Source organism: Cucumis sativus, chromosome 4 (genome assembly GCF_000004075.3).
Source record: "Cucumis sativus cultivar 9930 chromosome 4, Cucumber_9930_V3, whole genome shotgun sequence".
Classification (NCBI taxonomy): Eukaryota; Viridiplantae; Streptophyta; class Magnoliopsida; order Cucurbitales; family Cucurbitaceae; genus Cucumis; species Cucumis sativus.
In genome coordinates, this window is record NC_026658.2 from 23,784,089 (window position 1) to 23,809,196 (window position 25,108).

General features: G+C 29.8%; 5 protein-coding genes across 5 annotated transcripts; 3 read left to right on the top strand and 2 right to left on the bottom strand.

Annotated features, from left to right (window-relative positions):
• Positions 1-1,109: 1,109 nt before the first annotated feature.
• Positions 1,110-3,784, top strand: LOC101215129 (probable protein phosphatase 2C 39). The gene is made up of 5 exons (XM_004146009.3): positions 1,110-1,433; positions 2,357-2,605; positions 2,720-2,996; positions 3,098-3,252; positions 3,406-3,784. The coding sequence occupies exons 1-5, from the start codon at positions 1,401-1,403 to the stop codon at positions 3,541-3,543; spliced, it is 852 nt and encodes a 283-aa protein (XP_004146057.1). The 5' UTR covers positions 1,110-1,400; the 3' UTR covers positions 3,544-3,784.
• Positions 3,785-3,934: 150 nt separating this feature from the next.
• LOC101215375 (squamosa promoter-binding protein 1) lies at positions 3,935-5,091 on the bottom strand. Its single transcript, XM_004146010.3, has 2 exons — positions 4,458-5,091; positions 3,935-4,348 (listed from the first exon to the last, which is right to left on the bottom strand). Exons 1-2 carry the CDS (start codon positions 4,820-4,822, stop codon positions 4,105-4,107), a joined length of 609 nt encoding a protein of 202 aa, XP_004146058.1. The 5' UTR covers positions 4,823-5,091; the 3' UTR covers positions 3,935-4,104.
• A 5,542-nt stretch (positions 5,092-10,633) lies between these two features.
• LOC101215612 lies at positions 10,634-12,792 on the bottom strand. Its single transcript, XM_004146011.3, has 3 exons — positions 12,579-12,792; positions 11,685-11,892; positions 10,634-10,897 (listed from the first exon to the last, which is right to left on the bottom strand). The coding sequence occupies exons 1-3, from the start codon at positions 12,711-12,713 to the stop codon at positions 10,881-10,883; spliced, it is 360 nt and encodes a 119-aa protein (XP_004146059.1). The 5' UTR covers positions 12,714-12,792; the 3' UTR covers positions 10,634-10,880.
• A 2,920-nt stretch (positions 12,793-15,712) lies between these two features.
• On the top strand, positions 15,713-16,309 carry LOC105435295. The gene has a single exon (XM_011655765.2). It carries the CDS (start codon positions 15,880-15,882, stop codon positions 16,039-16,041), a length of 162 nt encoding a protein of 53 aa, XP_011654067.1. The 5' UTR covers positions 15,713-15,879; the 3' UTR covers positions 16,042-16,309.
• A 5,400-nt stretch (positions 16,310-21,709) lies between these two features.
• Positions 21,710-24,498, top strand: LOC101203764 (protein DETOXIFICATION 19). The gene is made up of 7 exons (XM_004151401.3): positions 21,710-22,502; positions 22,588-23,132; positions 23,251-23,337; positions 23,495-23,551; positions 23,647-23,885; positions 23,987-24,105; positions 24,198-24,498. Exons 1-7 carry the CDS (start codon positions 22,236-22,238, stop codon positions 24,327-24,329), a joined length of 1,446 nt encoding a protein of 481 aa, XP_004151449.1. The 5' UTR covers positions 21,710-22,235; the 3' UTR covers positions 24,330-24,498.
• Positions 24,499-25,108: the final 610 nt, after the last annotated feature.

A 25,108-nucleotide genomic window follows, 5' to 3' on the forward strand; every position in this document is an offset into this window, starting at 1 on the left:
CCTTGTTGCTATTTTGTTGCTTTTCCTTTCCTCTCCTTTCTCTTTTTAATTTTCTTTTAAAGTAACAAAAGCAAAGCCAAATTAAAGTGCTTTCAATAATTCACTCACAACCTCTTCACCTTCTCTATCTTCCAAATTAAAGTGCTTTCATTATATGAAATGGGAGACTAGATTTTTGACTTTATAAATACATTTTAGGGATATTTTTTTTCGTATAATTTAACCTAATTAAGGGTTTTCTATACGTCTTGGTCTTATTATATATTTTTACATTTTGGTCTTGAAAATTAGTTTATAATACTTTAATTTGTGTTTTTGTCATATTAGTTATAATTTTATTTCTAAGAAAATTGTCAAACCCTACAAAAACACAAAGCATTTACATTATGTAGAAAAGTGAGGTGTAATAACATTTTTTTTTGGTAGATTGGAAGTAGTTTGTTCTTTTCAGAAAATCTCTTATTTTTTAATATCAATATTAGTTTAAATGGAAAAAACCTACATAAATATTGATTTATGAATAGAATAAAATATTATCTTTTAATAAGTTGTGATATTTTGCTATATTTTATAATACTTGAAAATAATTAATTTTATTTTTATAATTTAGTCTAAAAGCAAAATAGTTAATATAGGTTAGGTGCCACTAAACTATGCTAACTTTGATAATAATTTGTTTAATACTAAACAGATAGTGTATGTATAAGTAATATGTGATGTGAAGAATCCGTGTTCATAGTTGAGGTGAGGTTATATGTTCTATGCTAGCTGATTTATACCCATGTTAACAAATGTAATTATTAGTGCGATCTGCAATAATCCACGTTGTCGAAATTTTCATCCTTGGCAAACAGAAGCTCTGCTAAAAGGAACATATAGCTTCGACGAAGATTGTGTTAAGCGAATTAACAAGGAATATATATATATGTATTACTAATGGCCTTGGGTTTGGGTCATGCGAGGATAGAAAGGAGTAAAAATTGGTCCAAAAGTTCGTATTGCCATTCCAATCGTCAAGATCTTCTCACCGTCAAAATAGAATGGATGTTGAGATCGAGAAAAGAATACGACGAAAAAGGAAAAATGAAATATTGAGAAATTCATTCATTGTATTTTTTGATTAAAGTTGAAGATGAAAAAGCAAAAGAGAAATCTGTTCCTTCCATCCAACACGTCCTCCTCTTTGGGTTTGCACAAAACGCGGCCTTCATCCTGTGGCGTTGACGATTCATTCATTCCTTCATTCCTTCATTCCTTCATTCTCCTCGTCCCATTCTTCTCTCCTTCTCCTTCTCCTTCTCCTTCTTCTACAATAATTATTCACCCCACCTCATTTTTCCTTTCATCCTCTCTCTCATTTCTCCAATTTTCCACTCCTTCATTCAAATTCCAACAAACCCATGACTGGAAAAGAGATTCTTCACAAGATGAAGGTATATTATGTTTTTTTCTCAAATGGGTCTCTTACTTTTCGCTCGATTCTTTGCTGTATGACCATTTTGAGAATTGGGTTTCATTTTCTTTTTTGGTTTAACGATGGTTCCTTCCAATTCTTGTTGTTTTTACTCTTGAAACCTCCTTAGAATTTGAGATCCTGGTCTTTACATTGTTTTGTGCATTAACTAGAATGAATTATTGGACTATCTCTGACTTTACTATTCTTGGGTTGGATTTTTCACCTTTCCCCTGTATTTTTACAAAGTTAATTTAGTTTAAATGCTTCCACCTTGATTAGTATATGTAGATTTCCCCTCCTCCATGGCTTCAGGTTTCTGAACATCCAAGTTTGTTTCTTCCTTGTAGGTTTACCATTGATTATATAGTTTTGCTTGCTTTTGAAATGAGATTTTATTGGGATATAAAAATTCAGTTTGTAGTGATGGGATTTCCTTTCTTTTTTTACTGGGCCATGGCTCATTGTTTCTGTAGGATTGAAATCTTTGGCATTGAAAACTTATTTTCATTTGAAATTTTGACGATGGTAACAATGGACATTGACCATTTTTAAATCACTTTCTCCAACTCAATATTTGGGGAGAGGAATGATTGATGTTTAGAGGTAGGAAAAGGGGCCCTACTGAGGTTTGTTCCTAGCTAGATTTCATGTGTCCCTCTGGACTTCGATTTGGAATACCTTTTATAACTATTTTCTTGGTAACACTTTACTTAGTTGGAACCCTTCTTTTAACGGAGTGTTTTGGTGGGTTTGTTTTTTCACGCCCTTTGTATTCTTTCATATTTTCTCAATGAAAGTTGTTGCTTTTATTAAAAAAAAATCACGGTCTCATTGAGTATTAGACAATTGTTAGTGTTTGAGCTTTGTATAATGGTCAGAATGTAATTTTGTTTGTTTCAGGAAAAAGTTGGGCTGTGTTCGTCCGATCCAGACTCGGGAAAAGGAAAGAGCAAGATGTCCAAGCATGTCACACATGGCTTTCACCTGGTGGAAGGGAAATCAAATCATGCCATGGAAGATTATTTCGTTGCAGAGTTCAAGCAAGTTGATCATCATGAGCTTGGTTTATTTGCAATCTTCGATGGCCATTTGAGCAATTCGATTCCTGATTATTTACGGTCACACTTATTTTCTAATATAATAAATGAGGTGCACTGGCCCCTTCTTTCTTCTCCTTTTGACAGTGTTTTCCTGCTCTTATCAATTATGGGTATAGTTGATATAGTTTTGTTAACTTATTTCTCATATTGTATGCTCAAATAGCCCGATTTCTGGACCGACCCAAAGAATGCTGTCAAGAAAGCATACGAGCAAACTGATGCTTACATTTTAGAGAAAGCTGTTGATTTTAGTCATGGAGGTTCAACCGCTGTCACAGCCATATTGATTGACTGTAAGACACTAATAGTGGGCAATGTGGGGGACTCCCGTGCCGTTATCTGTAGTAAAGGGGAGGCCAAACAATTATCGATTGATCATGAGCCGAGCGTTGAAAGAAAAAGCATCGAGGAGAGAGGTGGTTTTGTATCAAACTTCCCTGGTAAGTTTGAAGTGAAGGATGTGGTTTCTGAAAATTGTATTGGTTTAATCTGAAATCCGTTCATCCATTTCAATTACAACATCCATATTCTGAACATCCAGGAGATGTTCCACGCGTTGATGGGCAGTTGGCGGTCGCAAGGGCGTTTGGTGATAGGAGCTTAAAGCAACATTTGAGTTCAGAGCCTTATGTGGTAGAGGAGACAATAGATGACAATACCGAATTTGTTATCTTAGCAAGCGATGGATTGTGGAAGGTTGGTGTGGATCTTATGAAAGTTTTTATGGAACACTAGCATAGCAGACTTACTAGTTCTTCTGATATCTTTAACTATACCGATACTGGGAAATATAATTTTTTTCTTCTTTGGCTAGCTTTATCCATTGAAAATTTTAATCTGTGATTTCAGGTCATGTCAAACGAAGAAGCCGTGGAGTCAATCAAGCATATAAAAGACGCCCATGCAGCTGCCAAACACCTGACAGAGGAAGCCCTCAAGAGGAAGAGCAAAGATGATATCTCTTGTATAGTTGTGAGATTTCACTGAGTTTCATCATGGATTTCTGGTTCTGTCCCAACGGCTGAAAAATGAAAGAACATAAAGAACTAGTTCCAAAGCTCTCTCTCTCTCTCTCTCTCTCTCTCTCTCTCTCTCTCTCTCTCTCTCTCTCTCTCTCTCTCTTGTGTTGGGAATCCCAAATAAACTAAGTTGTGGATTTTAGTCAAACATGAACTTATATTTATCCCTGTATGGCTGTATCAAATGCTTCTCTGCGGTTGATGTTAAATCTTCTGAACTTCTGTTTTAGGACCTATCACAAATCTGTCCATTTTACAACCCTTCTCCTTTGTGGGTTTTGAAATCCTTTAAAAATAAAGCTTTGCATATTAAAATTTATAGCCAGAGGATGCAATGTTTTAGTAGACAAGGGACCACAAAACAAGAAACAAACCAGTCTACAATATTTGAAAATTAAGACAGGGAAAAACAAAGCACCCAACTGAGATGTTGGTTAAGCCAAATTCAAGAAAAACATGGGATTCTATGAATGTCTTTCATTTCCCAGTGACAGAAGAGAGAGAGCAAAGATACATAGATAGTCTCCTTTTATCTGATATGCAAGTGCTTATAACCAGAACTTCCTGGAGGAGCCATCTGAATTCTGCTTCTTTGATCTTCCACCAACTGCCTGCAATGGCTTTCCTTTGACTGCGCCTGTGGAGCTGATCCTTTGCGGCTTGTGCTTTCCCCTTGGCTCTCTGCTGAGCTCTTACGTCGCCGTTCGTTGTGCCCTGCTAGCCTACGACGACAGCTCCTTTTTGCTTCGTCAAATTCTGTTAACTCATGGAACCTGATCATCACTCACCAACAAACAAACATATTACCAATGGCCAAACAGAAAGAGGAAAGAATGTTAACTTAAAATGTTGTTGCTTATATTGTTGAGGAAGATCTAATACCTGCTGCATTGCTGACAGAACCGTTGGCGAATTCCAGCAACCATGACGATGGCCGCCTTCGAGTGAAACTCGCAGACCTTATGGCGGCGGTGATACCTCTTTGCTTCACTCAAATCTGCTGCACAGTTATGCGCTTGGCAACTCGGCAAAGAGACGCTTCCACCAGACTTTCCACGGCCAGAAACTGCTGCCCCTCTTTTCTTTTTCTCATTGTCAAAATAACCCAATGCATTGCAAGCATTGCTGTTGCTACCTCCTCCTCCTCCACCACCAACCTCCTCCTCTTCCGTCTCGTATTCGAAATCGTCATCGACCACTGTCTTATCTTTGAAATTATGCTTGCCTTCAAAGCTCTTTGCATCCATTGCCAACTCCGGCAGCTCAGTAGCTGTACCAATGGTGGTGGTGTTCTGTTGATGCTTGCTGTGGAAATGGTTGGAGCAAAAATATAGGAACTTAAAGAAGTTACATCAAGAGTATGAGACTGGAAGAAAAAGGTAGGAAAGCAAAAAAAGTGGTGAGGACCACAGTTTTTTCTTGTGAGTGATGAAATAGTGAAGGACAGAATGTCCAAAGTAGGATTTATTAATCAATTTTATGTTTCTAACAAACTCAAATTATTATTTACATTATTCTTCGAACTAGTATTCTCCGCATTAAAACCTCTAACCTTTTAATCGATAGTTTTAAAATTTTCATGAGATCATACTCTTGTGTGACAATAATAGTTTAAAACATTCAAAGTCATTAATATAACCAACCATTTACCAAATTTGCTACAACCATTTAATTTATAAGATTTCCTTATATATATATATATATATATGGGTGAAAATTAAAATTATTATTGGGGTTGATATGAGTATTTAAACTTTTCAGTACCTTGAATTAAATCTGCATACTTCATTCAGGAGGGCTGGTGGGTTGTACAGCTTCCCTGCTTCATGATAATTTAATGACACCACTATTTCAAAAGATAAAATAACAATAAACTAAAAAACAATTTATTTTTAACTAAAAATAATTCAAAGCATGTTTGTATTTGAATATATCTCTTCTCTTGATTTATAGTTTACACAAACATTATATAACAGAGTAATGAGATTTCACAGTAAAGTTTTCTTTTCAAAAGTTTAAAGCGGAGGTATCGAAGATTCCACCCGCATCAAGTATATATTTTATGTTAGTTGAGGTATACTTACTTTGAAATGGATATATTTTATGTTAGTTGAGTTACACTTATTTTGAAAATTTGTTAAAGAAGTGATAAAGATAGAGTAAAGTTTTTGTTATGCAATCAACCAAGAGGATGAGGGACATATCATTTTCCCAAAGGACAGTCCAACAGCAACATTTTCTTTTATGTTTTTTGGGTTTGGAATTTTAACTCAAATACAATTTCGAGAAAACTATTCTTTTTTTTAGTTTTCGAGTTTTGATCGATATGTGTTTGATTTTTTAAAGTTTTTCTTAAATATCATTTTTCCTCACTTTTATAAAAATAGACTCTTTCGATTTTTTTCATTTTTAAAACGTACATTTTTAGTCTCTAAATTTTTAAAAGTAGATTAATTTTTTTCATTAATTTTTTAAAAATAAAATTTAAAATCATTTGAGAAACATTTTAAACCTATTTTTAAAACTCAATAAGTAAAAATATACGTTTTAAAAAATAAGTAAAAATATACGTTTTAAAAAATAAAAGACCAAGTGGGTCTATTCTCGTAAACCTATAGACTAAAAGAAATATTTTTAAAATTAAAAGACCAAATACACATATTCTTCAAAACCCGATCCTTATAATTTCTTTGGTTAATTATTTAAAAAAAAAAAAACAAAATTACTTGTTTTGTTTTTACCTTACTGTGCATCTTCTGAGCTAGCATGAGTGGCTTTCCATTCTTAGGGTTTTGCTTTTATCTCTTTCCATACTTTGGAAAAAAAAAGTTATTCTTTAATTTTTTATAAAAAAAATCAAATTTTATTATCATGGGAATAGAAATATAAAGAAAAAGAAAATAAGACATTTATTAATTTTATTTTCTTAAATTGGTGTCTAGAAGATATTTATGAGTTATTGTACCAACAATGACACTATAAATTACACATTATATAATATTATGTCATTAAATTACTGATTTGACACACCACCATCAGTTCACATGCCTTTGATTTTAATTTCTTTTTCCTCTACAAACTTCCTTTAGTTTCTTGTCATCAACCAGCCATGAATTTCTTTAAACTAACCTTACTATTGGGTTACTGTATAAGTGTTAAAACAAAAGTACTCCATAGTACATATTACACCGATTTGAAAATCATGAAAAAACTCCGATCTTTGTCAAATGTCACGTATCGATAGATTAATTAAATTGAAATATAAGATCACGTATAGTTCACTTTGAGAAGTGCAAAATTAGAACTCTATTAACTAAAGAAGAAAACAAGAGATACACATGAAGAGTTATGCTCGTGTTGAGAAATTAAAGTTAATTAGAGAATAAAATATGGAGAGTGGGTTTGGTTAAAAGAGATTGAAAGTGGGATTCCGTGGTACCTAACGATGACATCAAGGTGTGTGTTCGCCGCTTCCCGAAAGGCTTTAAGATGGCATCCCCAAACCCATCACTCTCTTGCCAACCTCATAAAACACACACTTGAATGAATCAGAATAAAGTTTTTCTTTTCTCTTCATCCTCTTTCTTTTTTCCTTTTTTTTTTTTTTTTGTCAACTCTATCCTCTTTGTTAAGTGACACAAAGAATCTCTTCCTCCCTTTTGAAAGTTGAGTTTGAGAAAGACTTTTTCTTTGTTCTTATTGCAAAAATTTGTTTGTTTAGATTCCAACTCAATCTTGATTGTCTGTTTGACACAAATTATTGATATTCAAGTTTTGGTATCAACAATGAATTTATACTTTTCCTAAAAAAAATTGAACAAACAAAGGCTCTACACTAGTATGTGGTGTTTTGCCACAAATGCTTTAACGATTCAAGTCGTAGCGATTAAGAAAGTTGGAGAGTAGAGAGTTTAGGATGTATTTTTGCATACCTTAAATGTCACGAGCTCTCTTGACTAGGTAGAAATAAGTTTTGTAACGGTTACTTGTGAATTAACTTCTTTTTTAATCATTAAATCAAGTTGTTACTAACTATTGTGGACATCCAATTTACTATACATATCACTCAAATATACGTGCAAAAATACAACACATAGCTTAAATCTCTAAACTTAAAAGCATAATTCCAAACAGGTGCCTTCTACTTGATTTTAGTTATTTGTAATTCGTCGATTTCTAAAATAATAGGTTTCATCTTCCAAGTTATTTTAATTTTGAATTAGTCTATAACGATTGATAATGGTTTCTAACGAGTACTCAAGTAGAGTTGACAACAATTAATTTTTTTTTTTTAATAAAAAGACTAGTTAACCATTAATTGATATTGTTGCGATACCGAAAATTAATACCAATGATGATTTTGTAATTTTTGAGAAAAAAAAAATCAAACAAACGCCCTACAAAATAAAAAAACACATGTTGCCCGCCAAACTTTTCGACGATCAAAATAATAATTGTTTAGAGAGACCTAAAGAGTATAGAATTAATCAAGATGTGTTTCAACGAACCTCATGAGTCCTTTTGATTATATAGCAATAGTCTTAATTTCACAACAATTATTCGTTAACTAACTTCTCCAAAATATTAATCAAGTCGCGTTACTGACCGTTGTGAACTTCTGGAATTTTTTTTACTCATCACCCAAGTATGTGTAAAGTACAATACTTAGACATAATCTTTTCCTTCAAAAGGTCAATCTCGACTTCCTCTCAAGTAGCCGATCCTATGAACTGATTTCCATATATACTTAGCCAAATAAACTTATGCATGATACATGATAGTAGATTCTACGTGGTCTCGATATCTAATCAAATAAATGTATAGCTAGCCAATTAATTAAAGTAAAAATAAGTATTCATATTTTCACCCAACATTGACTAATTAAAAATGGGACTTTTTCAAATTATATTATATGTTGACTGGGTATGAAAAAAATAAGTGTATATAGAAAATTGGAGACAATCATTTAGAATTGTGTCTTCACATACTCTTGAGAATATTTATAAAAGAAAAACAAAAAGAATAATTTTTTTCTAACTTTTACGAACATTTTAAAGGAACTTATTCCTTCCAATTTTTCTTTTTGAATTATGCCCCTAAATAAAACATCCTTTGCAAGGTTTTCATATTGTCCACATAAATTTTCAATAAACCAAAGAAAAAAAAAAGACTATATGAGAAAATTGTTTACAAAATGAAGACCGCGAATAATGTCACACTATCGCATCCGCTTTTATTTTTATTTTCTATTACTATTCTACTAAAATTTTAAGTTGTGGAATGACTACTGCCTTGAAAGCAATTGTTGCACAACCTTGATGCTAATCTTGTCATGCTAGTTGCTTTCCAAGGTTAACACAACATTCTTGACAAATGTACATTCAGTTGAAAACAAAAATTAAAATCAATAGAATACTTTTTGCTCACAAAAAATTAAAGAGAGGATAAAAATAATCAAGAGAAGAAAAGAAAAGAATTGTTGAGTCATTAAATTTATAGTTGTTAAACGATTAGAAAATATTGATCAGAACAAGTCCATTTCCACCCAAAATTTAATCGATATTTAACAAACTTGCGAAAAGCTTTTCATTTTCCAAAATTTTCATGATTTCTCAAGGGTGTTTTTTTTTCTCTATAGCATAGTATATGACTATACAAAATTGATAAATGTGATGAATATAAAGTGCATGTGTGTGGTTGACGATCTAAAGAAGACAAACTTTTATGTAAGTGTTTGGCAATTAAAAGAAATTGTCCAGCATGTTTTAATATTTTTTTGGAATTGTGTTTTAGTATAAAAAATTGTAAATTCGGACAATATTTACTAAATATAACAAAATTTTAAATTTTATTGAGGATAGATACTAATCGAAATCTATCAACGTCCATCATCGATTGAATTTAAAATTTTGCTATATCTAAAATATCTATTAACTAAATAAATATATATATTATTTTCAATCGCAATATATATATTATTTTCAATCGCAACAAATGGTAATAAAATAGAGTTTTTTTCGAAAAGAGAAAAGGTTAATGTTGAATAGAATGGATATGTTTTGTTTCAAAATTAACCACAAACTTATTATTATTTAGAAAAAAAACACACAATCACAGCCAATAATATAAACTAAAACCATTAATATCTGTTTGCAAAAATAACCCAAATTAAAAATTAATTTGTCGATCATTAGTATAGTCATAGTTTCAATTTAAGAACAAACTATGTTCCCATTTTATTTTTAACATAAACACCTCATTTTCTCTAATCTTTCCAATCCTTACCCATTATTTTTAAGCAACCAATATAAAAACAGAAAAATTAAGTAATAAACTCATAAAATCCTTTCGAATTAAAACCAAAATTCTAAATTACAAGATAAAATCCTTTCAAATCACAAAATTTCAGAAATGATTTCATCTTATAACATATCCAAAATGACAAAGATTTAGGAAAAAAAAAAGACTGTTAGAACACATCCAGCTATTGTACCCTAAATTGCAATGTGAAAATAAGGTAAAAATACTATATATTTATCTTTTCTCCAACAACAACAAAAAAAAAAAAAAAAAAAAAAAGGAAAAAGAACTATATTTATCAAAACTATTTTTTTAAGAAAAATGAAACCTGCATACAAAATAGTGCTTAATTAGGTAACCAATTAAGGATATTGGTTGGAAATTAAAATCATAAGTCTATTTGTGAACATATTTTGTATTACAAATAATTCTATTTTATATATCGCCTTTTCTTTTTTTTTGCTTTGTATATACTCAATTAATTTCACTCCTAGAGAAATAACAGAAAATATTAAATCATCATTAATAAATAAATAGGAATCCTGCTTTTTAATCCTCAAGATTTAATTCAAATTCAGGACTAAATTTTATCTTGTTCCTATACATGATATCTATCACTAATTCAAATTCAGGACTAAATTTTATCTTGTTCCTATACATGATATCTATCACGGTAATGATAGAGTTCTATCCCTACTAAGGTCTATCAGACACACATCAATTTGATCACTTGTACAAGTTTTTTTTTATCACGTTGGTAGACTCACAAACACAATAACCCATATATATATGTATATATTATAAGAAGCAATAGGATCATCCTCAAAATTGTATCCCATCCACAACCAAAAAAAATTATTATTATATATAATCAATAAAATTATAGGCAAACCAAATTCATATTACCCCTTAACATTGAGAGGTTTTAATTTAAGAAGACGATGGAGAAACTTCATCCCCTTTTTTCATATTTGCCAAACAGTTGGAAGCTAAAAAGCCATAGAACTATTGCTTCTGATCATCTGCAAGAAAATATACGACCTTAAGCTTCTTCATCAATCAGATCATCAAAAGCTATAAATAATAACATCTATTTTTTCTTTCCAAAAGGGAAAATGAAATTATCAAAAGCACTTCCAATTGGAAGAAACATGTATTTGAGTATTTACTTAAAATTTCAGATGATGGGTTTGTCTCTTTCAAATTTTCTTGATCTATTTGCATTAGGTATCAGATTCATTCCACACTAACAATTGTGCTTCTATAGCTGTGTAGCAGTAGTCAACAATATAGACTTGCACGATTATATCTTTACCTAAATACAAAATTATACATTATTATTAGTACAACGGGATGGCGATTGAGCCTTACATGTACCGATATCAGTAAGTGAAGTTTATTTTGGCTACAAATTTTTGTTTTTCCAAATGATATGTATACACTTGAAATCTTCGTGCATATTTAATTAACTATTTCTCATATTAATTTTTTTTAAAAAAATATAAATTTGAGTTTTAAGTCAAGTTAAATAGAAAAATAAAAATTCAACAGCAGCTCATATTCAAGTTAAGAAAAATAAATAGTTAGTTTGAATTGAATTGAATTATAGTTAAAATGAAGAATATTTTTAATTTGAAATTAATCATGATAAAGAAATTATTTAATTCTAGTATTAATATGATAGAAAAGAGTCTGCATGTGAATCGCTTCTTGTGCAAATTCGAGGCTAACTGATCATATTTGTGCGTATCACCCAATTGTGATGGATCAAAGATATATATAAAAAAGTAAGATGTTTTTGATAGTTACCCATATTCTCCATGCTTCTGTACTCAGTAGTGTCCACTACATTTTCGTTTGCCTCTGCAATTACGGTGTCCTTCACCTTCTCCGCCGTCCCTTTCGTTGCATCATAAGCCACCTCCACTGTACTTCTCACCTTTCCATCTTTGACCATCTCTGCTATCAGCTCTTCCGCTTTTGCTCCTGTCACGTCCCTTTCCTCGCTTGTATCAACCTGAATTGAAGACAAATTATAATCATCAAATCTCTTCTCACATTATTGCCACAATGGCGCCCCCCTAGTTGGACGAGCTGGACACACGTTGTCTACAAAAACAGCTTATTTTGAATCTAGCTCGATGGGTTAAAAACTACTTTTTCTTTCATAATTAATACCACGAAAGCGTTTATTTGTAGACAACGTGTGTCCATTTCGGGTATAAACCCTCGTGATTTTGCAAAAAAAATCTTAAACCTGATGAGATATGTGTGATTTCTTGATCACTTTCTTTTTCCAACCAATCCTAGATTTATCACTTCATTCCTTAACCAATGTGGGATTTTGTTTTCACCCCTAAAAGTAATCAATGAGAAAAGAATCAATCACTAACCTTATATATTTCTATTTTTATTTAATAATGTTTGCTTTAACATACTAATTATCGAAATTTGATTCTCAAAGCAATGTTATTAGGATCGAGATCTTCCCCCTAATAGTATATAAGCAAACGAACAAAATTAAAAGAAAACAAAATCAATCAATAGATAGTAATTAAATGAACAAAAAACAAATATTTAAATAATCATACTATCAAATTCAAAATGGGATGTTGGGTTTTTCTATCATAAAATGAAAAGCAGAACATACGCAAGGGGACATTAAAAAGTAAAATTTTGGTTTTCAATTCCTACAAAAGTTACCTTATAAGAAATAGAAACGGCGGGAGCGGGGGAGAAGGGAGGAACAGCAGCAGCGGCAGCGGCAGCGCCATGGCATTGTTCAAACAAAGCTTTTGAAAAACGGAAAGCAACAACAGATCGATTGGAGTAAGCCATTTTTCCAATTTACGGTAAACTTCAATCGGTGGATCTTCTTCTTCTCCTTTTTATTTTTTCCATTTTTACCTCTTAAGAGTGCGTTTTTATTAACAATTATTATGTTAATGATGAAACGTGGAGAGTTGTACGATCAACAAGTGGGTGAATGTCAGGAAAATGATGAGTCATTTGACTTTATTGCTGACATTTTAATCTAAAAATTTAATTAGAAATAGTTTCGAATATAACCATTACATTAACATTTAGAAAAAAAATAATTAGTATAGTAAAATCTGTCAAAAAAAAAAGTCTATGGTTGGTAAATATTATAAATTATAAAAGTGATTTTGCTATATTTTAAAATGTTTTTTTAGAAAGTTGTTATTCATTAAAACTATTATTTTTAAAATTGCTACTCATTTCAATAACCTCCTAGAATGAGATTGGGCCATAAAAGTAAGATCATTGTTGTTTGTACCCACTCGACTAATAGCCCATCATTAATATATTGGGCTTCATATGGAAGCCCATGATTGCAAAAGGGTAGAACGTGAGATATAAATAGTTGAACAAAAGAGCAGACTTTCTAATACATTTTGGTAGACACCTAGATGTTGTTAGTTAAGACATCATATACCTTCTTGGGTAGAAATTTAATAAACATCAGGATATATATAGTCGGTTAAACCTTATATTTCTTTTATCCTTTTAGAAAAATAATTCAGATATCATTCTTACTTTTAGAAACAAAATTCTGGACGTGTGAAAGTGCCACACAACACTTTACTAGAAATGGACCTAAAGAGTCGAGCAAATTGGTTGGAGAAGGCTAATTAAACTATATGTTTTAAATTAGTTGAGTTGGTCGAGTGACTTCTATTGCTTCTCCCCTCTTTGTTGGCACTTTTCATGAGTCGTACATTTATATGTCTTGAGTTCATTTTAGATCAGACAACTTTCTTTTTCATTATTATTTTGGATTTATTCTCTCTTTTGACATTTTTTTCCGGCCTGAGATTACCCACAAAAGATGGATTAAGTGATTTCTTTTTAGTGATATTTGAAATGTGTATGACTTATTACATTATTAAAAGTTTAACTTTGTTTAAATAGTACATTAAAAGTTACAAAATTGTCACGATTGTTTGAATTCATCCCTAAAATATGATAACGTTGCAATTATACTCTCAAACTTTTAATTGTTAAAACTCGACATTTAAACTTTAAAAATGTATTAAAATTGAGTTAAATTAGACTTTTAAATTTACATAATTGTATAAATTGTAATATTTGTATACCTTTATGGATTCAATATTATTATTTATATGTTAAAATTCTACCATTAATATAAGCATGATCTGATTCAATTTTAACTAAAATATTTAATTTTAAAATGTAATTGCAACTGCTGAAACTTATATTAATTTAGAATGATTTAATTTACAATGTAAAGCTTTAGTACGTTGAAGGCCCCATTGATTTTTTTTAATCAAATAAAAATGTAGATATTGTTATTTATCTCTGTAAGTATTCAATATGATTTTTTTAAATCCTATACAAAGGTAATTAAAATATTTATTTGCAAATCCACAACCTTCTAAGGAGCTTGTAATATGTAGTGAAGTTAATGGTTAATGGTAAAACTCGAGTAAGACAAACAATATAATTCTCACTTATTTACAATTCAAATTTTATTGTAAAAACAGAAATGATCCACCAAAGTAAATTTAATTATGTACCATACCAAGATAGAGAAGAGAATAATGGTTCTTTCAAATTATTATTTTTTTCTCCGAAGGCTAGAAATCATGCCATTTCTTTATAGAGATTTTCTTTTAAATCAAAGTGATGATTAGGAAATGTTGGCCCAATTATTTTTTTTAAAATATATACTTTATTAAATAAATAGCATGTATTTAATTAATAAGACATATTTAATCATTAGTAAAAGTTACCCTTTGATAAAATAATTTTGAGAAAAGTTTATAGCCACAATGACCAAGCATTATCACAATAAATTTGATGGCACCAAACCAAAGATGGAAGATGGGGCCAAGAAATGTACAAAGTTGTGTTTTATTGGCTATCACATGGGCAGCTTCAACTTTGTCAAAAAAAAGTGGGTACAAAATAAGATGCCAATTTGACATCTAATGTGAATAATACCAAATGCGCAACACAAAAGTCTTTCTTTAGTTTTAATTACGTTTTTGATTTGGACTCTTTTTCTAATCCTTTAATCATCATCGTTTTAGTAGGAGTAAGGATTTAAAAGCTTTACTGTTATAGGTTCAAAATTTTCAAGATTTATGACTTTACTAAACACGACATTAAAAATTTAGGGTTCCGTTAGACATAATATTTGATATATACTTATTAGTAGATATTTTTAAAAGTTCTAACAACACCTATATTTAAAAACTAAACCTGTAATTTAATCCAAATAAATTCATCACACTCAACATGTTTGAATATTCATGTAATGGTTGCCAGCTTGGGGTAAAGTTAATGAAAGGGGTAGCAAAATTTGATTTTAAAGAAATAATAATAATAATAGATTTTTGACAAACACACACACACACACTCATACATGCATGTCTCATTGTCCCACACCTTGATTGGCATTTATTTAATAGGGCATCTCTCATTTCCCTCTCTTGATAAAGATTGAATTGGAATCCAATAATACCTTTTTCATTAACCTTTTTACATTCTTTTCCCCTTTAATACATTTATCACTTTTTCACATTACTTATTCATCAATAAACATTCTAACAAAACAATATTATTATTATTATATGACCCTTACCTCTACCTCTACATTTTATATGTTGATGATATAGCTATGTTGGTTTGATCGAAAATCTACTCCGACTTTACGGATGCTCACTCCTTATACTTGAGGTGATATAATATTCAAAAAGTGATATATACAAGAAGGTAAAAGTGAAATAATTGAGTGTAGATTTGAATAAAACAAAGAGATAAAGTCCATTATTACATGATAAGGGAAAAGAAGAATAAAACAGCTCTTTCTCTCTCTTTTATCTCTTTTATCTCTCATATCTTCACTTTTGAATATAGGAGAGGGTGCTTGAAATAAAATAGAGAGAGAGAGAGAGAGAGAGAGAGTAGAAAGATCAGAAGTGAAGAAAATAAGTAAAGAGAGAGAAGAGAATTAGGAATGAAGTTCTTGTTTCAATGTCCTTGTTGTTCTTGTTTTTGCTTCATGAAGCCTAAACAAGGCAAGCCAAAAGCAGCTCAAGATCATCAGAATCAACCCAAAAAAGAAGCCAAAAAAGAAGACAAACCAGCTCCACCACCCAAAGAGGAGAAGAAAGAATAATAATAATAATGAAATTTCTTTTAATTTTATTATTATTATCAATTTTCTTTTTTCTTTTCCAACTCCAAATTATATAATCAATGTATGTACTCTCCAAACTTTATGGAACAATCTACTGATCTGCATTAGATTTCCCTTTCTGAAAATTGCAGACATTGTCTTAGCTAAGATTTGTCTTTGGATTTCATTTTTCTGTCTCAACATTATAATATTTGTAATAAATTATGTGCTCAATCACCATCCATTTATATATCATTTTCCTTTCCTACCTTTTTGCTCCTTTTAATTAACATCAATTATACGTTTTTCTATTAATTACTTGGGTTTCATCTCCTTAATTAGTGGGATCTACATTTTGTTTTGTAATGAAACATAATTTAATTATAACCTCAAAATATTCTGTTAATTAATAACTAGTTTTGATCTTGTCTTCCTATCCATAAATTGAAGTGTGGGTTTCTTTTTCTATTTAATTTTTTATGTGATAATTCTTCTTCTTCTTCTTCTTTTGGTAGCTATTTATATTGATGTTGGGTTTTATTTATTAGTTTATTTTTCCCATGAATTTAGAGGTTGGATTTGAATTTTTGGATTTAATTGATAATATTTTTCATAGTTTTGAACATCCACTGTTTCAAGAAAAATCAATATTTTGATTTTTTCTTTTTAGATGAGGGAGTTATATTTTAAGTCGTTGATTTATATAGTTAGCATTTGCTAATATTCTTATTCCAAAATACACAATCTATGGAATAATTTAAAATTTTATTCCAATTATTTAAAATTAAATTTTGAATAAGGAGCAAAAGAAATTGTTCCTTTTACCCAAAAGGAAAAAAAGAAAATTAATGTTTCTATTTTACTTGTTTATTACTATTCCATCTGTTGTTTATCTGAAAATGTTGAAATACATATATATATATGTTCCACAATTTCTTAAATTCCTTATTCTTTTTGTTCTTTATGGAACTACAACTCAATTAGCATATTTGTAAAATTGAAAGAATGCATATGCATTGCACTTAATTTGTCTCTCTAAAATTTTATTTAACATTTTTTAAATACCTAATATTGTGTGTATATATATATATATATATAGTGAATATCACTTTGAAAAATAATAATAATAGAACAAAAGAAAAAATGGTCCAAATGGAAGTCTCGATAAAAGTATAAGATTCCTAAATTTAAGATTTTTTTTTTCAAAACAATTTTGTTTTTAGTTTTCCATTTCTGAAATTTATATTTGTTCCTCTCATTTCTTTTAACTTTACGTTTTGTTATGAAAATAAGAATTCCTAATCAAGTTGTTAGAAAAGGAAAAGGTTATTAACCATAAAACCATAAAAGTGCTAAATCTAATTACTGTTTAAGTAGGTGTTGTTTAGACGTTTAGAATAATTTTTTTACGATGTATATGTTTTAAAAAGATATTAGGCAGGTGAATTACCTTAGTAAAAAGTTGATCTTCATCTAAATTTGGTAGGAGAAACCCTTTTCATCTGTGAAAACAAGGTAAGTGGGTAGTTGATATGGTTGGATCACCTTTATTATGAATTCATGTTTTACATAATGTTTGACAATTATGTGGTCACAAGTGGCTTTAAAAAAAGTTTGAAGGGTACATGTATTGATTTGATGACTCTATTATTTATCAAATGGCTACAGTCAAAATCATGTTATTATAATCTAAATTAAAACCATTTACATATTCTAATAATCTATAAATATAATAACTTTTTTCTTACCCTTTTCTAAACAAAACAATATGTGGTTGGAAAATAATTTGGGCACACATTTCAAGACTAAGACTAAGCCTTTGGATTTGTTTAGATTTTATTTTCATATTTTTCGAGAATAAAGACCATAAAATGATATCATTTCTAAAGGGGGAAATTTTGGATGTGGATTTTTATTTTTCTAGATTGATTGTAAATATATATTTTAATCATTTTTTTTTATTAACACATGCTAAGCCTCTTTTAATTCACTATGAATTATAAAATATATATATATAAATAACTAAATAAATTATATAGAGTATTGTAGTTGATACCATAGGTAAAAAATATATTTTAATTTGTCTATTGGACTTGAGCTTATTTGCTTGTTGGGTTTGAGTTTGGGCTTGCGTCCATTTTCTTAGCGGGCTGGGCCCCCTTATTTGATTCGATTTTTCATGAGGGACTTGGATTGGGTTGAATGTGAGAAAACTTATTATCCAAAATCCAATCAAATTATAATCACCACCTTTGTTGTGATGACATGACAAAATTTAATTGACTGAAATTTGTTGGACAATACATTTAATTTATGTTTGATATTTAAAAATATTAATTGTAGTTGTTTCTTAATCATTTTAAATTTATTTTTTAATTTTCCAGTCAATTTGTATAAATTATTTTATCAACCCCAATATCAATAAATTGAAAAGATTTTATCTCTTTTTACCTCTCATTCTAAGTATAAAAATCCAAATTCATATTTGATATTAAAATCTTGATTTTTATGATTTTTTTTAGAGGTCTTTTACAAATAGAACAAAGTGGCAAACTATATTCTATCCATGATTAATATTTAAACTGTAAATAATAATTTTTAAAATTGAAAAAACACACAGATTCACAATAGAAAATTCAAAAAATATATTTGGAAAACGATTATTTAGATTTGTCTATTTTTTTCTATACAATCGTTTAAATTAGACTATCATTTTTCTAATACACTTGTTTAAATTTAGTACAAGATCGTTTATATTTAGAATACAATTGTTTACATTTGCAATCCAATATCTCAACGATTTTGAAACAAATAATAGTTTGAAAAAAAATAAAAAAATTATCGAATGAGAAAAAAAGACGATAAAAAAGAAAATAAAATTAAAGAAGAAAGAATATGAAAAAATAGAGTAAATGAAAATATTTTTAAAAATTGAGAAAAAAATGATAGAAAGAAAAATATGGTAGAAGAGAAAAAGAAAAAATATCGCATAAGAGAAGAGAAAAAACGATGATAGAAAAGGATAAACCTAAAATTTTAAAAACAGTAAATTTCATAGACTTTTTCAATTTGTGAGCTAACGATATATATTTTTCGTGTTTGTTTTATATAGGAAAGTTAACCGCTTTTATAATTATTTTTACATTACTTTTAATTTTTTTTTTAAAAAAAACTCTCCTCTATTATTAAACTTTGATTTAGTTCATCCAACTTTTAAATAAGTTATAAGTAGAAAAGAAAATCAAATTATATACTTAGAATATTTGTTGTAAATTGTATTATTCTAAATAAAAAAAGTTGAATAGTATATTGATTAAAATCTTAAACTAATAAATGTGTGAATTAAAACCTAAGTTTTCATTAACTATAAAGTACAAACATAAAACTAACAAAAACTTGAAAATCATAAATTTAAAACTATCATTTAATATATTCTATGTCCAAAATCAAATCATTCATGACAAAAAGAAAAAAATGGAACAAATTATAATGTCACATATTATTATTACCTATGGTCTTCCCTATTCAAACAAGCTTAGCTTGGTACCTCTCAAAATTGTGCATTAAACCAAAATTTTGTGTAACCTTTTCTTTTCAATTATTGTTATACCACAACACATAACTCCTAACATATTAAGATATCACTTTTATCGATATGGATCAATACATATTAAACTTACTTTTAAATAACATATAAAACTTATTCCGTTTGCACACCATTTTTTATCTCTCTTTTTTTCACTTTTTTTGAGCTTTATGATCTCAATTTTAATTTGCATTCAATTACTCACCCATTTCAATCAATTACTCTTATTATTATCGGTAATTTTGATTATTTTCCATCTTTTAATACAACTACGTAGACATTAAGATGTTGAAAAAAGCATTCATTCAAAATAGGAGTGGTTACGAAGTCTATATTTTCTTTTCCAAATTAAAAAATAGCTATTTAAAATTATTTTCAAATAGAATAAAGAAAATAAAAACTAGCATAGTTTTTATTTTTAAAGAATAAATGAGTCGAGTGATTATTAGGAAAAAAAAACTTCTAAAAAACTCTCAATTATTTTTAATAATTTTGTAATAATTTAGTCTTTAATAATGGTCCCAATTTTAGATGTATATCCTCATATTTGTATAATTGAGTGCTAAAAATGAAAATTTCATCCAAATTAATAACCAAAATTTATTCTACAATGGTATTTGTTATTTGTGAAGGGTGAAGTAAATAGTTAAATTGTAACCATTTTAAAAATCGAGATTAAATTTTTACAAGAGAAAAATTTAAAAATCAAAAGTATTTTAAAAATTAAATAATTCATAAAAAAACTTTAAAAATATATTAAATAGCTTTAAAACATGTATGAACAGTGGATAATGATATTACCATATCAAAAGCTTCTATAACATCATTTATTAAAGATTTTAAATAAAAACGAGGTTTTTTTTTTAAAAAAAGTACTTTTGCAAATATAAGACTCATATAACAAAAAAAAATTAAAATTATAAATATAACAAAATTTTATCTAGATTGATTATGAGATTAGAAAAGTAAACAAGATGTTAATTGACAAAAAAAAAAAAAGAGAGAAAATTATAAATAAGAAAAGATAATTAGATTTTTTCTATAGTAATTGGTTGAAAGGTTTTTATGATTTTTTTTGAAAGTTAAGAGTATTAACACTAACTATTAAAAGTTTATAAGTATTTAGAAGTTTTGGTGTATTTCTAAAACAAACACTAAAAATGTAATTCTAAAGTAATAAAATTTTAAATTTTTATCGGTTCAGACATATTTTAAAGATTTACGGAATATAACATAATAAATTAACATATTTAAAAAATATAGCAAATTTTCATATTCTACTAATAACTATCTATGTCTATGTATATTGATACACATCTATTAATGAGTATTATTATTGATAAAATTTTAAAAATTTGCTATATTTTGTAGATATTTTTAACCATTTTATCATTTACAATAATTTTTTTTATAATTTAACTGCCAAACAATTATGTTAAAAGCATTTTTAACTCTCGAAAGATTTATGGAAGTATCAATTTAGTTCCTCAACTTTTATTTTGTATGACAGTTTTAGCTCCTAAACTTTAATAACTACCCATTTAGTTTTTTCTATTGTACACCTCTAGTTCATTTCTTAAAATCCATTTTTCTTATAAATGTATTGTAATAAATAGACCTCTTGTCGACGGGACATACATGTGTCAAAGCTAAACTCACAATTCAATCCAAATTTGGAGGAGTTGCTAATTTGATGGATCCAAAATAATATTAATAATGTAGCGTATTTATAGCCTACAACTTATAATAATGTTGTCTCTATGGTCGAAATAATAATAAATTTTAGTGAATTATTTACACATGGTAGACGTTGGTGGCGTGAGAGAAAAGTCTTCCATAATATTACTTAATTAGGCATATATAGAGTAGAAACATAACATATATAATCTTGAATGAGCCATTGAATAAAGGAGGCAGAAAAGTCAAGGAGGGATGTGATTTGTTTTAATAATTTACACAAATCAATTTATAGCCTCATTATCAAAAACTAAAACATGAAAATTGTGAGAATACAAAAATATTTTAGTAAGTATTTGAATGATAATGAGGAGAGGATGTGTGGAGAATATGAATTGGGTTTCATTTTCCTAACCCTTGAATTTGAGAATCAGTATCTCACCTACCATTCTCATTTATTTTATTTTATTGAGCCAGTAGTTGAAGAGTGAAAATGAACAAATGGATTTTCACGTAATATTATTTAGTGCAACGATAAAAGCAAGATCCACCTATAGTAAATGGTTTCAAGTCAGATCTTACAAGACAGATAGGACTGTTATGATGAAATTTTGGTCCAGAAAAAGAGATACGTTAGGTTCGATATATAGTTCAGAGGCATGCATTGACACTTGTGTCAATTTCTTCTTGGTTGCTTAATATTTGTATTTACTGAAGAAGAAGAAGAAGATTGAACGATATCCGTTTGGTGAATAATCATGAATGAGTTCCATGTTGTTTCCACCATGTTTAACATGCTTCATCTTCTTTTTCTTCTTCCTACTCCTTATTTCTGTCTGTAAAATCCAATTCACAGCTTTTCCATAACCATCAAACCCATACGTACAACAAGTCAACAACCATAGCAAGCAACAAGCAACAGCACACCATAATGCTGGAAAACCCACGTGACCCTCTTCTCCAACTAAGCCATGCCGGCGACGATGGAACTCACCAGCCCATATGGTGGAAGAAACTGTTGGACAAAGAGGAGGTCAAGAAACAGCTCGCCATTTCCTTTCCAATGATTCTCACTAATGTCTTCTATTACCTAATCCCTTTGGTTTCCGTCATGTTTGCCGGTCATCTTGGCGAGCTCGAACTCGCCGGAGCGACTCTCGCCAATTCCTGGGCTACTGTCACCGGATTCGCTTTCATGGTTGGTCGCTTCTCCCTTATTTTTGTTTGAATTTCTTTCAGTTGCTTTGTTTAATTGCTTGTTCCAACTACTTCCTAAAACCTAGACGGGGCTGAGCGGTGCATTGGAGACGCTCTGCGGCCAAGGTTTTGGGGCAAAATTATACAGATTCTTAGGGATTCATCTGCAGTCTTCTTGTATAATCTCCTTTTCCTTCTCAATTTTCATTTCCATTTTATGGTTCTACACAGAACCCGTCTTGAAATTGCTTCAGCAAGATCCTGATGTATCAAAAACGGCTGCTCGGTATGTGAAATTTCTGGTTCCTGGGATTTTTGCTTATGGGTTTTTACAGAACAGCGTGAGGTTCATTCAGGCTCAGTCGGATGTTATGTTTCTGGCTGTGCTCTCTGCACTTCCTTTGATTCTTCATCTGGGTGTTGCTTATGCTTTTATGAACTGGACAAGTTTAGGACTTGAAGGAGCTGCTTTGGCTGCTTCCATTTCATTGTGGGTGGCTTTTCTGGTTGTGGCTATTCATGTGTTTAAGTCTCAGAAATATGAACTTACATGGGGAGGATTTTCTGTGGAAGCTTTTGATTACATATTTGTTAATTTGAAACTTGCTTTGCCCTCTGCTGCAATGGTTTGGTGAGTGCTTTTGACTTTTGAATTACCTTTTTGTTTTTATCTATGTGAACAATTCTTTTGTTTTTTTGTTAATTGGGTTGGTAGTGTTGATGGATTTTGTTTTTATTCATGTGAACAGTTTGGAGTATTGGGCATTTGAGATTCTTGTGTTCTTGGCTGGATTAGCTCCAAACTCAGAAACAAATACATCTTTAATTGCAATTTGGTAAGAATAATCCTCTATGTTTTTTTTGTATGTCGCACTTTTAGGTGACAGATCTACTATAACAATTTGAAAAGTGCTTTTGAAGTAGTCAAAATGCACTACAAATCTGTTTCCAATAATTAACTACGATCTTCCTTTGGAATGATGTGTTGAGAAGTGTAAACACAGAAGCCATTGCCTACATGATCACATATGGACTGAGTGCAGCTGCAAGGTATACCAAATTTTCATTCTTCTTTTTTTACTTCCTTTTACTGCATGGCCCCCATAAGTTTCATAACAAACAAGACAATTAACTTTCTTGGACAGCACAAGGGTGTCAAATGAGTTGGGGGCAGGCAATCCCGAGAAAGGAAGACAAGCCATGTTTGTTACTCTTCTACTTTCAATTCTTCTTGGCCTTACAGTTGTCCTTCTTTTGGCATCTGGCCACAACACTTGGGCTGGATTCTTTAGTGATAGTCCTGTTATTATACAAGCATTTGCCTCCATGACACCCCTTCTAACTATTTCCGTGCTTGCCGACTCTGTGCAAGGCGTATTATCAGGTTTCCATTAATGCTCTCGCTCTGGCTATCGCTATCATTATCGTTTTTTCTTTTTGTTCATTTGACATGTCTGTGACTGAAATGTATTGTAAAAACTTCAGGGGTGGCTAGAGGATGTGGGTGGCAACACATGGTTGTGTTTGTAAACTTGGCTACGTTCTATCTTGTTGGTATTTCAATAGCAGTTTTTCTGGAATTCAGAATGAAACTTTACGCTAAGGTAATGAAAATCTTGACTTGTTTGAAATTAAATAATATCTCATATAATTATGAGAGAGTAAATGTGACGAATATGATGTGTTTTTGGTGCAGGGGCTGTGGATTGGGTTGATCTGTGGTTTGGTATGCCAAACTTTGACCCTATTGATATTAATAGTTCGATCAAAATGGACAAGAATTGAGCTCTCTGATCATCAACACAAACCAATTCCAACGTCGCCTTAATTCTTAAGGAACTTTTGATAATACAATAAACCCTCTTGGTCTTGGGTACTAATATGTATGATTTGAATTCTTGATCCGACCTATATGTTCAGTTGGAACTTCACGATTTGAAGAATTTCAAGTCATTAAGGATTTTAAATGAATTTCGTTTTGTTGTATAAATTCTTAAGTTTCTTTTCTTTTTTTAATTACCATTCAAACTTGAAATTTTAATTATATTCATTTCAAATTCTTTTTGCTTCTAACGAGAAATAACTATTTTAATTAAATGGAGGGAAAAAGTATGCTCAAGTTCGTAAATTAAACTAGTTAAATTATATTTTTTCCTCTTTTTTTTTTTTCTAAAACAATTGAAAACTTTCCCACTATTCATAGTTTTTTTACTCACCACATGGGTAATTTTTTACATAATTATTCATTCTATTTTTCAGTTTTTACCTGTAGTAATTTTTTCAAATTTGAATTCAAGGAAAAAGAATTTGGAAGTCTAAATTTAACAAAGAAATGGAATAAAACAAATCTGCATTAGCCAGTAGAGAAATACACAAACACAGATTTTTTTTTTTTGTTTTTTTAACTTCAACTCTCAAATGAGTTATGCTCAAGTTTGACTTCATATTATAGTCTTGTTTATTCCTTCTTATTTATTATTTATTATGATAGTTGTTTATGTCACTCCCAACGTAGCGAGAAAGATAGATTTTTAAACAAAATTAAGTTCCTAGAATTAGAATCAAAACCTCAAGTTTTCTTAATGTTTCGTTGTTTTACTTTCTAAG

What these genes read in the sequence shown, in the direction of transcription:
- LOC101203764 (XM_004151401.3), top strand. Translation starts at nt 22,236, where the DNA reads ATGCTGGAAAACCCACGTGACCCTCTTCTCCAACTAAGCCATGCCGGC. An exon ending in CCCTCTGCTGCAATGGTTTG is followed by an intron (nt 23,133 to 23,250) that starts GTGAGTGCTTTT and finishes TCATGTGAACAG; the next exon opens with TTTGGAGTATTGGGCATTTG. An exon ending in ACATCTTTAATTGCAATTTG is followed by an intron (nt 23,338 to 23,494) that starts GTAAGAATAATC and finishes TGTGTTGAGAAG; the next exon opens with TGTAAACACAGAAGCCATTG.
- LOC101215129 (XM_004146009.3), top strand. Translation starts at nt 1,401, where the DNA reads ATGACTGGAAAAGAGATTCTTCACAAGATGAAG. An exon ending in TTTCTAATATAATAAATGAG is followed by an intron (nt 2,606 to 2,719) that starts GTGCACTGGCCC and finishes ATGCTCAAATAG; the next exon opens with CCCGATTTCTGGACCGACCC. An exon ending in CAAGCGATGGATTGTGGAAG is followed by an intron (nt 3,253 to 3,405) that starts GTTGGTGTGGAT and finishes CTGTGATTTCAG; the next exon opens with GTCATGTCAAACGAAGAAGC.
- LOC101215612 (XM_004146011.3), bottom strand. Translation starts at nt 12,713, where the DNA reads ATGGCTTACTCCAATCGATCTGTTGTTGCTTTCCGTTTTTCAAAAGCT. An exon ending in CCGTTTCTATTTCTTATAAG is followed by an intron (nt 11,893 to 12,578) that starts GTAACTTTTGTA and finishes TCTTCAATTCAG; the next exon opens with GTTGATACAAGCGAGGAAAG.
- LOC105435295 (XM_011655765.2), top strand. Translation starts at nt 15,880, where the DNA reads ATGAAGTTCTTGTTTCAATGTCCTTGTTGTTCTTGTTTTTGCTTCATG.
- LOC101215375 (XM_004146010.3), bottom strand. Translation starts at nt 4,822, where the DNA reads ATGGATGCAAAGAGCTTTGAAGGCAAGCATAATTTCAAAGATAAGACA. An exon ending in TTCTGTCAGCAATGCAGCAG is followed by an intron (nt 4,349 to 4,457) that starts GTATTAGATCTT and finishes AGTGATGATCAG; the next exon opens with GTTCCATGAGTTAACAGAAT.